At 38.5% G+C, this 16,037-nt stretch overlaps 1 protein-coding gene across 1 annotated transcript in view; it reads left to right on the forward strand.

Moving 5' to 3' along the window:
- DNAH6 (dynein axonemal heavy chain 6) overlaps nt 1-16,037 on the forward strand; it is a 273,527-nt gene that overhangs the window by 85,244 nt on the left and 172,246 nt on the right. The window contains exons 23-28 of the mRNA XM_054577633.1: nt 3,290-3,509; nt 4,802-4,966; nt 5,051-5,161; nt 6,452-6,577; nt 6,663-6,818; nt 7,104-7,265. Of these exons, the coding sequence (XP_054433608.1) occupies nt 3,290-3,509; nt 4,802-4,966; nt 5,051-5,161; nt 6,452-6,577; nt 6,663-6,818; nt 7,104-7,265 (940 nt within the window). The remainder of the gene's footprint in view (nt 1-3,289; nt 3,510-4,801; nt 4,967-5,050; nt 5,162-6,451; nt 6,578-6,662; nt 6,819-7,103; nt 7,266-16,037) is intronic.

Here is a 16,037-nt window from a genome sequence, read left to right on the forward strand (position 1 = left end):
CTTCAACAAATGGTCTTGGGAGAGCTGGACAGCTACATGCAAAAAATTGAAATTCAACCATCAACTTACACCACGCACAAAAATGAATTTAAGATGGATAGAAGACTTAAATGTAAGTTGCAGCAGCATAAAAGTCCAGGAGGAGAACATAGGCAGGAAACTCTCAGATATCCCGTACAACAATATTTTCACGAATACATCCCCTAGAACAAGGGACATAAAGGAAAGAATAAACAAATGGGACTTCATCAAAATAAGAAGCTTCTGCATGGCTAAAGAAAACATCAGCAAAATGAAAAGGGAACCAACTGTGTGGGAAAATATATTTACCAATGATGCCTCAGACAAGGGTTTGATCTCCAGAACATATAAAGAACTCACACAACTCCACTCCAGGAAGACAAACAATCCAATTTAAAAAATGGGCAAAGGACCTGAAAAGGCACTTCTCCAAGGACATACACAGGGCCCAGAGACATATGAAAGGATGCTCATCATCTCTAGCCATCAGAGAAATGCAGTTAAAACCACGATGAGATACTACTTCACACCAGTCAGAATGGCCATCATAAACAAATCAACAAACAACAACTGTTGGTAAGGTTGTGGAGAAAACAGTACACTGTTGGTGGGAATGCAGACTGGTACAGCCATTGTGGAAAGTTTGGAATTTCCTCAAAAAGCTAAAAATGGAACTGCCTTTTGACCTGGCAATTTCACTCCTGGGATTATAACCTAAGAATCCGGAAACACCAATTCAAAAGAACCTATGTACCCCAAAATGTTCATAGCAGCACAATTGACAATAGCCAAGTGCTGGAAGCAACCTAAGTGCCCATTAATAAGTGAGTGGATCAAAAAACTTTTCTACATTTACACAATGGAATACTACACAGCAGAAAGAAAGAGCTCCTACCCTTCACAACAGCATGGATGGAAGTGGAGAACATTATGCTAAACAAAATAAGTCAGGCAGTGAAAGATATATACCATATGATCTCACCTATAAGTGGAACCTAATCAACAAAACAAACAAGCAAGAAAAACATAACCAGCAACATTGAAAGAAAAAAGAAACTGACAGTACTGAGACAGAAAAAGGGAGGAGAGTAATGGGGAAAAGAAAGGGAAGGGTGAAATCAAGGAACATGTATAAAGGACCCAGGGACAAAGTCAACATATGGAAGGATTGAGTGTGGGTGATGGGGGTGGGTGGTGCAGGGGAAAGTTGTAGGAAAATGGAGACAAATGTATTTGAACAATTAAAAAAACACATACCAAATGTTACTCTCAGTGCTGAAGGTACAAAGAAGAAAAAGCTGGCTCCCTGCCCTAACGGAGCTCCTGGTCAACAGTTGGATAGTCATGGCAATACCCTTCTATGATACAATAATGTAACACTACTTTATGGAGCAAAAGCTCCCAACTGTAGTCACTGGGGTATTTTGCACTGTAACACAGAGAACATTAACAACATGGTTCATCTTTTAAGGATTTTTCCTGTTAACTGTTAAGGAATGGGAGTTAAGTTCTGTCTTAGAACAACGACGGAGGCCGCCAGGGTTAGGTACTTATGTGGGTTACTTGCTAGAGAGGGGTCATAGCTGAGTAACTGGGACAGACTATGTGTGTGCACAGGAAACAGGATACAGAGGATCTGGTTAAGTTGCAACAGTAGTAGTTGGGCTTTAAAGAATCTTACAAAAGCTTACCAAAATCTTACACAAATCTAGCAAAATGGAAAAAGATGGAAGAGTTTGAGGTTTGGAACTTGTCTTTTGTCTATTTCACTCGTAAATCACTGGTTCCCAACCTGGATCTCCCGAGGCCAAAGACATTTATTTAAAGAAACTCCTTTTGATATGTTAAGAAACCTGGGCACAAATTTACCTGTAAAAGTATTGAACACCGAAAAGTATCAGTTCTTTTTTTTTTTTCCTTTTGTTTGGAATTACATCAGCTGGGTCTGCAAAGTTTATTATGTCAGGAGGCTCTGTGAGGTGTTATTTCGCTCTAACGACCTTATGGAAACTTTCTATGAGCCATGGGCCAAGGTAGGTCCTGGAGACAGAAGATGAATACAATACTGTTCCTTCTTTCACAGGGCTCAAAGTCCAGTCTTTATGGTTATCTTTTTCTTTAGCTGAAAACAAAGGTTGGGGACAAATTAATTAGGAGTACCTGTGTTATGTTAGAGAAGCAGGACTAATAAATGCAACTAAAATGTCTTTATTTGTAACTAGTAACTGCCTCTGCATTTTCTGCTGGGGGCTCATTTTTCCCTGCCCCTTTAGATAGAATCTTGATCAAGCCTCATGAATTTTCTGGTCATTCTCAGATGATAATAATTAAAAACAAAATACCTCTTGTCGCCTTAATCCAATAAATAAGCCATAATAATCAAAACTCTAAACTTCTTTCAAAGGTTAAAACTTCCCCCTTTCCTGCCAAAACCCTCTGCAGGGCTGAAGGTGTTAGTGATGATGAGGATGTATGATGATCAACCCTCCCCACTTCCTGTTCGTTTTCCGAGGGCTCCAGTTTGGGGCACGGAAGGGAGGAGAGGCAGGTGACAGGAGGAGCTTGATGTGCCTGCTACTCATCTGGCACCCTCTCTCCTACATAGTGCCTGTCAGATTCATGGGGTTCCCTCCAGTCCTGAGGGAACTCTCATGGATGGCACCTTCCTTCACAGAAATGTTGTCTCTGGCCAGGCTTCCCTCACCTTCATTCCTGGGCATCCAGGTATGCACCTTCTCTGGTTCTTTTCCTAAGGTCTTTTCATGCCTCCAAATGGCCCCATGGGGCAGGATCTAAGAAAATCCTTTGCAGTGTCACACAGCATGGCCCACATGCGTATATTCACAGAACCAAACAACGTTCCTGTAACCACCCATCCATCCATCCAACAAATTATGTCTGAGGTACTAGACTAGATTCTAGGAAAAGCAAATAATATATCTTCACTGTAGAAGCTCAAAGTCAAGTAGGACAGGCATATGAACAAATCAGTGTTATAGCAAGAACCAGCATTTTTTAATAATCTTTATGAAAAATATCTTTTATTTACCAGGGACTAATTCTAGATGTGTCAGATGCATCCGTACTAATATTCACAGCCATTGTGTTTAGGGATATGTGGTATCCCTAGAAACCCAAGACCAGTAGATGTGGAGGTCTGGGAAATCAGTGGATAGGGAAGAGATGTGGCTAAGGAAGTTATTTTGTATGTCTATATAAGGCTTTGCTTCAATTTCAAGTTATATTTTAAGTATTTTCTTTAATCCAGATTTTACTTCTTGTCAAATGATGAACTTCTGGAGATTTTGGCCCAGACACGAAATCCCCAAGCTGTGCAGCCGCACTTAAGGAAATGCTTCGACTCCATTTCAAGGCTTGAATTTGCTCTCATGCCTCCTGCTGAAGGAAGAATTCCTGGTGTGGATGGAGAGCCAGAAAAAGTTTATACTAATGATATTTTGGCGATGCTGTCACCAGAGGGAGAAAGGGTGAGGTGCTTTTTGTTTTAAATTCTTTATAGGTAAAAATCGTTAGCTTTCCAGCGTCGAGGGCAGAGGTTTATCCACTGTCTCTCTAAGCATCCGTCAAGTGCTCTGCTACTGCTACTCCACTGGCTCAGCAATTTCACAGATAACCAAGATGAAACTCCTGCCCTCAGAGAGTTCTAGTGAAGACACAGTCAAACAAACATTGAAAAGCACCACAGTAAATGCAATAACAGAGACATGTGCTCTGTTCTTGGAAACAGAGTGGAGAACACAGAGCCATGTCTTATTCAACTTCACAAGAGACACACGAGCAGACAGGTCAAGAGCACCAGTTCTACTGCTATGCCACTTTGATTAAAGTCCCAGCCTTTAACCTCATCTATAAAAAGGGAGTTAATATAGTGCCTAATTAATGAGATGCTGAAGATTTTCGAGTGTTATTATATGTTATTACTTTGAGCAACACCCAGTGTGTGCTCTGAAAGTGTTAGTTGTCATTATTGGCAGTGGTATCTCCAGGGCACACTGCACAGTGCCTGGCACATGGTAAACACCAAGCAAGTGAATGTATTAGCAGACAGTGGACAACCAGGTGACTTCATACACATGGCACATACTCACAGAGACAGCCAAGGAAAATGGAGAGGAAGCATGGGAGGGAAAACATTCCACACAGAGGAACTGTGCGCGGAATGCCAAGGGTTTCTGTCCAGTTAGAGCACAGCGGTGACTTCACAGGACTGAAGGAGCCCATAAACATTTCACTTGCCCTGAACTGATCTTCTTGCAAAAGAATTTGCTCATCACTAGTACAAATGAAGAGAGAAGGGAGGGCCATGGCTAGAACCTAAAATTTAGAGGGTAGCATAAAAGAGACCCAGACAAGCAGCCAGGTCATTGGAAATTCAAGAGATAAATTTGAAAAGGACTGAAAAGTGTCAGTTGGGGTTTACAGTTGGGAGAACATTGCTAATCTTTCTGACTGTAACAGGATTAGATAAGTGGTTGGGGCCAAAAATCTGATGGCAGCAAGTACAAAAAGAAAGTAAAAGAATTTATGGAGTACATGTAGATTCCTCTTAAAGGGGGTTGGCTCCAAAGGGAAGCAGCAATATAAAGCAATAAGCAATGGGGTAAAGAGAGATGTAGAGTAGGATAGCAAAAGAAGGTTCCAGTATTTGTGGTCAGGCTTCAGTGTTCTGTAGCTCAGGATCCTGTTCCGGAAGTACGGAGGACAGACAGCCTGCAAGTCCCGCAGGAGCCATATTCTCGTTGCTCCACTTGTCTTCTAGGTTAGTTTGGGAAAAGGCCTCAAGGCCCGAGGCAATGTGGAGGAATGGCTCGGGAAGGTGGAAGAAGCCATGTTCACATCTTTGCGTCGCCTGTGCAAAGCTGCTATCGCCGACTATCATGGGAAACCGAGGACAGCCTGGGTGACAGCTGGCCACCCTTCACAAGTAAATTACATTCCTTACACTTCCATCTCTGATTCCCTTTTTGGTGAGATGCATCACATATTCAAGGAAGATGTTTCCATGCAGGTGATCCTGACCATTTCTCAAATTATTTGGTGCCGTGATTTGACCGAGTGTTTGGAAAAAGATGGTAATCGTTTAGAGGCCCTGGAAGCTTTTGAAAAAGTCAACTTTGAGGTGAGATTTTTTAACAGAATGACATTGAACATATTGCTGTGCAATACAGTCTCAGTGGTTTTTATTGTCATGGTTAAAACAAATCACTTTCTTTCACAAATTTAATATTCTGACATGACTCACAGAGTTTTGGGGTTCTCACTAAAACCACTTATGTTCAAGTTTTCTCAGGGCCACTTCCTTGGTGTTTGTGTAATATTTTATATGAATACTAATAAAAATAAATCAAGAGGAAAATGTCAAGATTATAATATTTTTGCAACATTTAAGGAGAGGTTGTATTTACTAAGTCCTGGATATCTCTCACAGAAGTTTATTCAATTCAGGAAAACCCCAGGATTTCTGTCATTTCTATTCCTAAGATGAAGATGTGCTTTTCTACTATTTTTATAGAACCCTCAGGCAACTATCAATAAAACAATAAACAATGGAATGAATCTAAATGTCATTCTACAAGAATTTTTAAGCTATAATTGGGAACTGCCATTTTACAGCCAGGCCCAATCTTTAACTCCAAATTCAATTCTACTTCCAAGCAGTGCTGCATTTTTTAGAGTCACTCTTATAATAGAAACACAAGGGGATCCCCAATAGAACTGAAGGTCTTCAATAGTACTTCATGTCAGAGAGCCCAAAGAAAACACTCTCTAAGGAAAGTCCCGCTGAGCTCTCTGCAGAGGTGGGTCCCTGATTATAGTTGGCGGAGTAAGAACTCAGCATAGCAGTTCAAGGCCTTCAGCACTGAAAAGTGTCAATTGCTCTTCTTTGAAAAAAATTTAACCATTTAGGTGAGAATCAGGAGCTCAATCTATCAAAAATGCTTTTATTTAATCAATCTTTGGCTTGCTTAAAATGCTCACATTTTCTCATTATTAAAGGAAAAACTACCCCTGAAATGAGGTGTACTACCTTAATCTCATTTACTTTTTAGGGATAACAATCTTCTCTAGCGACACCACCACAGGGTTGTTAAGAGCATGGGCTTTTCAGAGGCAAATGTCTCCTCAGGTCTCATTTTTGCCACTTCATAGCTGTGTGACTGCCATCAAGTTACTTTCCCTCTCTGACTCTGTTTCCTCTAATGAAAAAATGGGGGTAAAGATAGTATGTACTTCAGAGAAGTACTATAAGAATGAAATAAGTTAAACTGTTGTCCTTTTGGGTCACAGAATTATGGATTCTTAAAATCAGATAGTTTTGGTAAATGTCTACTCCAAATTTAATAGTAAAAAGATGTATATGTAAGCTGATTTTTTAAAATTTATTATGATAATTTCTCTTAATTTGTAGAGATTAAATGCCCTGGCTGTAGTAGTTCGAGGCAGTCTTCCTAAATTACACAGAAACATTATAACTGCCTTAATTACTATCGATGTACATGCAAGAGACATTGTCACCGAACTTGTTCAAGCCAAGGTATGTGTTTCATTTAAGTAAAATCATATATTACTTTCTGAAGTTAGTGCATCTAATATGCATATCATTGTTATCACTTACGTAGGTAGAGGAAGTCGAATCCTTTGACTGGCAGAGACAACTGCGCTATTATTGGAATATAGACCTAGATAATTGTGTGGCTAGAATGGCGCTCTCCCAGTACACCTATGGCTATGAATATTTGGGTGCGTGCCCAAGACTGGTTATTACTCCTCTCACGGTAAGTTACTGATCACTTAGGTTAATGGTGAAACAAGAGTGCTTTCTTTTTTAAATCAAAATTGTCTGGAAAAGTTTTATCTAACATTAACTCTTAAAAGGATTTACTATGAGACATCTTTGTGAAGCAGAGGTTTGCATTAATAACATGCCTGGATCTTTATTTCCATGGCTACAAAGGCTTTCATAGAAAATAATGACCCTTCTCTTATAGAAAGGGAAGGATTGATGATTGTGTGGCTAGAAGCAGTGCCCTTCAATAATGACAATTTATCAATTTCCTCAGGATCGCTGCTACCTGTGCCTCATGGGGGCTTTGCAGCTTGACCTGGGAGGCGCACCAGCTGGTCCTGCTGGCACTGGAAAAACCGAGACTACCAAAGACCTAGCAAAAGCTCTTGCTATCCAGTGTGTGGTCTTTAACTGTTCCGATGGTTTGGACTACAAGGTACAGTCCCGGTATCTGAACACTCATGTTTAGTGCTTTATGTGGCTTTCTCTAGTTCAACATGACATAACTAAAGGAGAAAATGGGGTGACAGCAAGCAAGAGAAAATTAGTGGGCAAGGGATGGTTAAAGTGGAATAAATAGAGCAAAAGAGAAGAGTCAACATAAGGCACTCTGGGTAGTCCAGGTAGAAATCAAGGTCAGCAGAGGATTTGTCAGTTTGTGGTAAAATAAAAATCTATTCATGTCAGTAAGTAGAAAGAAAAGAGATGAGGTACAAGTAAAGCAGAGAAATCTAAAAACAAGGAATAAGCTTATAGGAAGAGATGAGCGATTCAGAGGATTGTATATTGAAAATGAAATATGTAGGAGGTGAGAATTCATGGTAAGATTTTTCTCAAGTTTTGTGATCAGAGGCCCCCCTTATACTCTTAAAAATTATTGAGACCTCATAAGCCTTTGTTTACATATGTGGGTTATGTCTGTTGATATTTACCCTGTTAGAATTATAACAGACACATTTAAAATATTTGTTTTAAAATTATAATAAATGCATTACATCTTAGCATAAACATATTGTCTGTGAAAAATAACTCCTTTCTCAAACAAAAAGTTTAGTGAGAAGAGTGACATTGTTTTATATTTTTGAAAATCTCTTATGTTTGACATAATAGAAGACAACCAGATTCTCACATCTGCTTCTGCATTCAACCTGTTATTTTGGTTGAAGTATTTGAAGAAAATCTAGCCTCACATAGATATGTACCCAAAAATGAGAGGGTTATTTTAATAACTTTCAGATAATTGTTGATATTCTTCTTTGAAACCACACCAACACTTGACGAGCAGCAGTTTCTTAAAGATTATCTGCAATACAGAAATTGAAACCTCTAAGGAGGAGATACAGAGGGCCCAGAGGCATTTGAAAGGATGCTCAGCATCACTAGCCATCAGAGAAATGCAGATCAAAACCACCATGAGGTACCACCTCACACCGGTCAGAATGGCCATCATAAACAGATCCACAAACAACAGGTGCTGGCGAGGCTGTGGAGAAAAGGGAACCCTAGTACACTGTTGGTGGGAATGCAGACTGGTGCAGCCACTATGGAAAGCAGTGTGGAATTTCCTCGGAAAGCTGAAAATGGAACTGCCTTTTGATCCAGCGATCCCACTGCTGGGACTATACCCTGAGAACACCAAAACGCCAATACAAAAGAACCTATGCACCCCAATGTTCATAGCAGCACAATTTACAAAAGCCAAGTCTTGGAAGCAACCTAAATGCCCATTAGTAGATGATTGGATCAAAAAATTATGGTACATATACACAATGGAGTACTACACAGCAGAAAGAAAAAAAGAAGTACTAAACTTTGCAACAGCATGGATGGAACTGGAGAGCATCATGCTAAGCGAAATAAGCCAGGGGGCGAAAGACAAATATCATATGATCTCACCTATAAGCGGAACCTAACCAACAATGCAAAGATGCAAGGAAAATATGACCAGCAACACTGAAAGGAAAAGAAATCAACAGAGACAAGAGAGAAGGGGGGGGGGGGCAGGGAAAGGGAAGGGAAGGGGAAAGTCAAGGAACATATAACAAGGACTCATGGACAAAACCAAAGGGGAAGAGCTGAGGGAGGGAAGGTGGGAGGGGGCAAGGGAAAGAGGTGGGGGGGAGGCAGAGACAAATGTATTTAAAAAGTAAATAAATAAAAAAAAAAAGAAAAGAAAAGAAATAAAAGGAACCTTAACCTTTTAAAGGTAAGTTTCCAAGACCTGAGTATAAAGATTTTTTCCATCTTCGCAAAAAAAAAAAAAAAAAAAAAAAGAAAGAAAGGAAACCATATTAATAACTTTTTTATACTCTGCAGTGTCATGAGAGAATGAGAGCAAAGGTAGCAAATAACATTTTAATATTATGATGAAAATACTTGTACCTTGCAAACCTCCTGAAAGAAACTCTGGGATTTGCAGGGGTCTCCACATGGCGTTTTGGGAACTGCTATATTAGCATGTTAATTCTTAATTTGGAAAGTCATACCTCTTGAAGGGTCTAAAGGATCTTCAGAAAAAGACAAAGGCCAGCTTTGTCAATATTCCAGTCAAACATGCAGCAAGAAGAAGACTTCCCAGTCTGTTTCCTCCTTCCCCTTACCATACCATTGGGAAGGTGGTTGCAGGAGCCTTCTCTAGACGCAGATACAAGAGAAAACTCAGATCAGCCATCAGTGTCCATGCTGAGATCACTGGTGGTTAGACTTGGCTTCCTGGTGGACTTTCAGGAAGCATATATGAAGGGAAAGAAAGGAGCTTCCAATATGCCTCCAATAGGTTAACATTGAGTCTTTTTTTTTTTTTTGGTAATTTTTTGTCTTTTATTTTATCTTTTTATTGACGTATAATTTTTGCAGACATTTTATTTATTTATTTATTTATTTTTAGACAGAGGTGAAGTGGGGGAAAAAGAAATGGAGAGAAACATCAATGTGTGGTTCCCTCTCACGCACCCCCCAATGGGGACCTGGCCTGCAACCCAGGCATGTGCTTTGACTGGGAATCAAACTGGCAACCCTTTAGTTCACAGGCCGGTGCTCAATTCACTGAGCCACACCAGCCAGGGCTCTTGAGGTATAATTGCCATACAACATTATGATAGTTTCAGGTGTGCAACATAATAATTTGATATATTGCAAAATGATTACTAAAGTAAATCTAGTTAGTATTTGTCACCACACATAGTTACAGAATTCCTTTCTTGTAATGAAAACTTTTATGATCCACTCTTAAACGATGAGTCTTAAAGTTAGGGGAACTTAAATGTCATGATTAACATGGAAAACAAAACAAGGTCCCTTTTTTATGTATTAAAAGTGATTCCAAGCACTTAGAGCCTACCTTGTTCAAAAAATCGTCTTTCTTACCTTCTGGAGTCCTGTGCTCACTTCAGTAAGTAACAGCTTCAAGGTCATCTGCAGGGGTGACGCACACCACACAAAACCATTCTGATGGAAGAAAGTTTCTTTCTTCCTTTATTTTTTACTTTTTAAATTTTTTTGTCTTCTGTTGGTTCCACTGACACTTGGTGTCCCTGTTGTGAAACAACGACCCAGGCCAGGCAGTCCTTGTACACCACCGAGCCAGCTCTGGCCACCACCCAGCCCTGGAGACCAATATCATTGTGAGCTCTGACTTTAAAAACCAAACCAGTAAAACATCTTCTTGAAAAAACGCTCAACATACTAGAAATAGAAGAGAATTTCTTCAGTTTGATAAAGAGCATCTAATTATTGGCGAATGACTGAATGATTCCCATCTAAGATCAGGAACAAGACAAGGATGTCTGCTCTTTCATTCAACATCATGCTAGTGGTCCTAGTCAGAACAATTATTCCAGAAAATGAAATAAAAGCACCTAGATTGGAAAGGGAGAAGTAAAACTATCTCTACTTATAAACAGAATGATCTTGTGTTTAAAAAATCCTGAAGAATACACAAACATACACAAAATTAGAACTATTAGTAAACAAATTTCAGCAAGGTTGTAGGATAGAAGATCAATATACAGAAATCAATTGTATTTCTATGTAACGGCAACAAACAATCCAAAAAGAAAATTAAGAAAACAATTCCATTTACAATAGTATCACAAAGAATGAAATACTTGGAACTACATCTAACAAAATAAATTCAAACTTATACTCTGAAAACTACGAAGAGGTAGAGCCCCTCAGTTATGGGAAAGACATCCGTAAAATATTAGTACATAAAGCAGCACCACCCCAAAGTATGTTCCTTGGAATGCTACTACAACATATGCAGAGAAACAAAAAACTCTGTGCTATGCTTCATTTCCCTTCTAGGTTTTCACATTGCAGAGTAGCATATTATATACTTTATGAAGTCCCATAGTTAGGAAAGCTGTTTAGCTTTATTTAATTCAGCAAATCTTAAAGGTATTAGGTTGACCGAAAAGTTCATTACGTTTTTTCCATATAATGGCTCTAGTGATGCTTAGTTGTCTTTAACTTTATTCAAAGCAATTTTATTAGATCGTATTGTGACAGCTGTCATATCAGTGTGCATTAAAAAAGAACATATCGAAATCAGTGAATTTTGTGCAGCCATTTGATATTAAAAATGGAAAAAAATACATGTTTTCAGTATATTATGCTTTATTATTTCAAGAAAGGGAAAAATGCTACTGTAATGCAAAAAAAAAAAGAAGACTTGTTCAGTGTATGGAGAAGATGCTGTGATTGATCGAACATGTCAAAAGTTGTTTGCGAACAGTACCAACAGTTTCTTGGTACTGTTGACATTTTGGCCAAGTAAATCTTTGCTTTGGGGCTGTCTTATGCATCAAAAGATGTTTAGCAGCACCCCTGGGCTCCACCCTCTAGAAGCCAATAGCAGGAGATAGTGGACATATGCAAAATATCCAAATCAATAAAGTTGCTGGTGAAAATGAAAAATGTGTCTTTTATTTTACAGAAAAACATAATGGACTTTTGGCCAGCCCAATATTTGACTATTGAGGCCTTTTGGTCACTAACACACAGAACTAATAGTTTCATATTTCTAAAAGGTCAAAGAAATTAAAAGGAACCTAAATAAATGGAAATATATCCCAGTTTAATAGATCTGAAAACGTATTACTAATATGACAATTCTCCCTAAATAGATCTAATAGATTCAATGCAGTTTCTATCAAAATCCCAGCTGACTTCTTTGCAGAAATTGACAAGCTTATCCTAAAGTATATGTGGAAATTCAAGGCACCCAAAATAGCCAAAATAATCTTGGAGGGGAAAAAAGAGTCGCAGTTGGGGAACTTACACTTCCCAATTTCAAAACATACTACAAGGCCACAGTAATCAGGACAGTGTGTTTTCTGGCTGTCATAAGGATATGCAAATGGATCGACCAAGTAGAATTAAGAGCTCATAAAGAAACCTTTTACAGTAAATTGACTTTTGACAACAGTGCAAAGATAATTCAAGGCCCAGGGGCCTTTTCAACAAATAGTGCTAGGGCAATTGGATAGCCACATGCAAAAAAAAAAAAAAATGAAGTTGAACCCCTTTTTCACCCTGCATACAAAACTAACTCAAAATGGATCAAAGACTGCAGTGCGTAGCAGATAAAACAACAAAACTCTTGAAAGACAACATAGGTGTAAATCTTCGTGACCTTGGATTGCTCAATGGCTTCTTAGTTATGACACCAAAAACCCAACTAAAAGAAAAACTGGATAGGCCAGGCATTATCAAAATTAAAAACTTTTGTGTTTCAAAGTATAGAATCAAGAATGTGGAAACAACCCACAAAATGGGAGAAAAAATTTGCAAATAATGTATCTGAAAAGGGACTTGAATCTAGTATATATTAAGAACTATTGCAACTCCTTTTTAAAAAGACAGATAACCTAATTTCAAAATGGGCAAGTGGTTGAGTAGACTGTTCTCCAAAGAAGATGTAGAAATAGCCAGTAAATACAAGGAAAGATTATCAACATCATCAGCCATTGGGGAAATGCAAGTTAATACTGCAATGAGATGCTACTTCACACCCACTAGGACAGCTATAATCAAAATGACAGGCAATAACAAGTGTTAAGTAGGATGTGGAGAGTTGAAACTCTCACACACTGCTGTTGGGAATGTGAAAAGGTGCAGGTGTATGGAAAACAGTCCGTGTATTTTTTTTAATGTGAAACACAGAGTTACTATAGAACCTAGGAATTCCACTCCTTGGTATAGCCATTGTCAAGAGAAATGAAAATATATGTCCACATAAAGCACAAAGGTTCATAGCAGTATTATTCATCATAGTCAAACAGTGGACAGCATTGAGGGTCTAAACAAAATGCGGTGTATCCATATGTGGTATTCGGCCTAAAATTAAGGCTCAACATTATATGCTGCTTTAAAATCTGGCAAAGTTGAGAAGGTCTCAGATGGCCACTGCCAGTTCCCCTCCCAACACTATACCTATTAATAATGTCCCCTAGTCAAATAACTCTTATCAAAGGGATGGGACACAGTTCCTGCTTATCCCTGGCAGATTTCATTTCCTTGCCAACCTGCAGAGCTATTCAAACAAGCTTATAACATCCTCCCATGGAAACCAGGGAACACCCCACCTTCTGAATACTAGAAAAGCTGCCTCCCATAGCCAAGATAAGGAAGTAACCCAGGTGCCCATGAACAGAAAATGAAGTGGTACATATATACAATGGAATATTATTCAGCCATAAAAACGAATGGAATCTCACCATTTGTGACAACATGCATGGATTTAAAGAAAAATAACCACCACATGATTTTACTTATATGTGGAATCTAAAGAACAAAATAAATAAACAAACACAATAGAAATAGACTCATAGGTGCAGAGCAGGATAATTATTGCCAGGTGAGTGGGCTTGTGGGGGGTGAAAAGGATGAGGGGATTAAGAGCTACAAATTGGTAGTTCCAAAATAGTCACAGGGATATAAAGTACAGCAGAGGGAATACAGTCAATAATTTTGTAATAACTGCATGGAGCCAGTAAGGTACTTGAAATATCAGGGGATCACTTTGTAAATTATATGATTGTCTAACCACTGTGCTGTACGCCTGAAATTAATACAAAATAACATTGAATATAAACTGTAATAGAAAAGTAAAATTAAAAAAATTCAAACGGTACAGAAAGTTCCAAAATTAAAAGTAAAACTTTTCCTCCCTCTTCACATCACCCAGCACCACTTTCCAGAGACAGGTTTCCTGATTGTGCTTGTTTGTTTTTAGTTCTTCTGGTGATTGCTTTTATCTGTAAAGACATGTATTTATTACTATATTTACATATATCAACTTTGAACACTATCTGCCAATTGATTAAATCAAGATTTTATTAGATATGACCATCCAGTCTTCTGTTCCAAATTCACTTCCTAGTTTTCATTAGTTATATGATATCGTTTTACCACGTCAAGGTTTATGAAATTGCATTATTCTATAATTACTCTATCTTTGCTTTGCCTAGGAAGTTGAGTATAAAAATACAAACCCATTATTCAGGACTTATCATATCAAGGATTATTTACAGGAATTTGGTACAGTTGGGCACATAGAGAAGGATCAATACATACATCATGACCCTTTTACCATTCAAAGGAAAACATTCCAAGCATCAGAGTTAATGAGTTGTTTATTTTCTTTTCAACTTTCTTTCCTTCTTCTAGAAGAGTGTTTTCCAAACTTCACGGTGCTTGAGAATCACCTGGGGATCTTATGAAAATGCATATTCTAATTCTGTAGAATCCATAGTCGGGTAGAGGGGAAGGGCTGAAATTTTGCATTTCTAACATCCCCCCAGATGACGCAAATTGATATGGTCCACTTTGAGAAGACTAGTTCTTGAGAAGCTGTGGATTTCAAATTGTTAACTCTGGACCGATAGCATTAGCATCACCTGGCAACTTGTTAGAAATGCAAATTATCAGGCCCTGGCCCAGACTTCCTGAGTGAGAAACTTGCTCTGAAGCCTAGCAACCTGAGGTTTTTTAACAAGTCATTCAGGTGATTATTGTGCACACTCAAGTTTGAGAATCTCTGTTGTAGGACATACTCAATAGCCACTGTTCTTTGTGTCTTGTTTTTGCTTCTTATGTTTCCTTTTTATTTTGCTGGAATACTTCCTTGAGCATTTTTTTTCTATTTAAGTTTATGGATATTCTGGGCTGTCTTTATGTGGTCATCCGCTTGATTGATAATTTGGTACAAGGTGGAATCATAGGCTTAAAATAATTTTTCTTCATGACTTTGAAAGCTTTACTTCATTGTCTTCTAACATCAGTTTTTGCTACTGATAAGAATGACAATAACTTAATATGTTTGAGGGGGAGTGAGTAATATTTTGCTTTCTCCCTCTCTGGTAGCTTAAAGGGTTTTCCCTTAATCCTTGGTGTTCTGAAATTTTACCAGGTTGGATCTAGATGGCGCTGTTTTATTCTTTCATTTTGTTTGACATTTGCTCCACTTTTTAATCAGACAATGTATTACTTTCTCTAGCTTAGTGAAACTTTCTTTTATTCCTTCTTTATTTATCATTAATCTCTGTTCTCTGCTCTGGACCTCCTACATCTCTTCTCCACTTCTCTTAAATATTCTTATATTTTATTTTGTTTATTTAGAGTAATTTTATTTGTTCAGATTGTTTTTCACATAATACACTTATTATACCTTTTAAACAACAATCCCTAAAATATATTCAGACGATATTAGAATGGTGGGTCTATCTCACAGAATCCATAACGGAGTTGAGCAGGGCAGAGACTAGGGCAACATCAAGAGCGTCCTTGGCTATAGGAGTCTGAGGGTCATCTCTCTATAACCTGGCCAAGAAAATAGCAGGTTCACATTTCAAATTTCATACCTGGGATTCTAATTGGCAAGCTGGGTTGAGGTGACCACCCCTAGACCCATGGGCTGTGCTAAAAGACAAATACTCTATGTCTATGTCATTTATTCATAGACTCTAACAAACACACAAACAAACTAGAAACAGACTCGTAGATACAGAGAACAGACTGACAACTGTCAGAGGGGAGGTGGATTGGGGGGCTGGGTAAAAAAGGTGAAGGGATTAAGCAGTACAAATTGGTAGTTGTATAATAACCACAGACATGTAGATTACAGCGCAGGGATATAGTCAACAATATTGAGATATATAGGTACATGGCCAGGTGGTGCTTGAAGCAGCAGCGGGGATCACTTTGT

The sequence above is a fragment of the Pteronotus mesoamericanus genome, unplaced genomic scaffold (assembly GCF_021234165.1).
Source record: "Pteronotus mesoamericanus isolate MK-2021 breed Mesoamerican mustached bat unplaced genomic scaffold, CSHL_Meso_final contig_44, whole genome shotgun sequence".
NCBI classification, from domain to species: domain Eukaryota; kingdom Metazoa; phylum Chordata; class Mammalia; order Chiroptera; family Mormoopidae; genus Pteronotus; species Pteronotus mesoamericanus.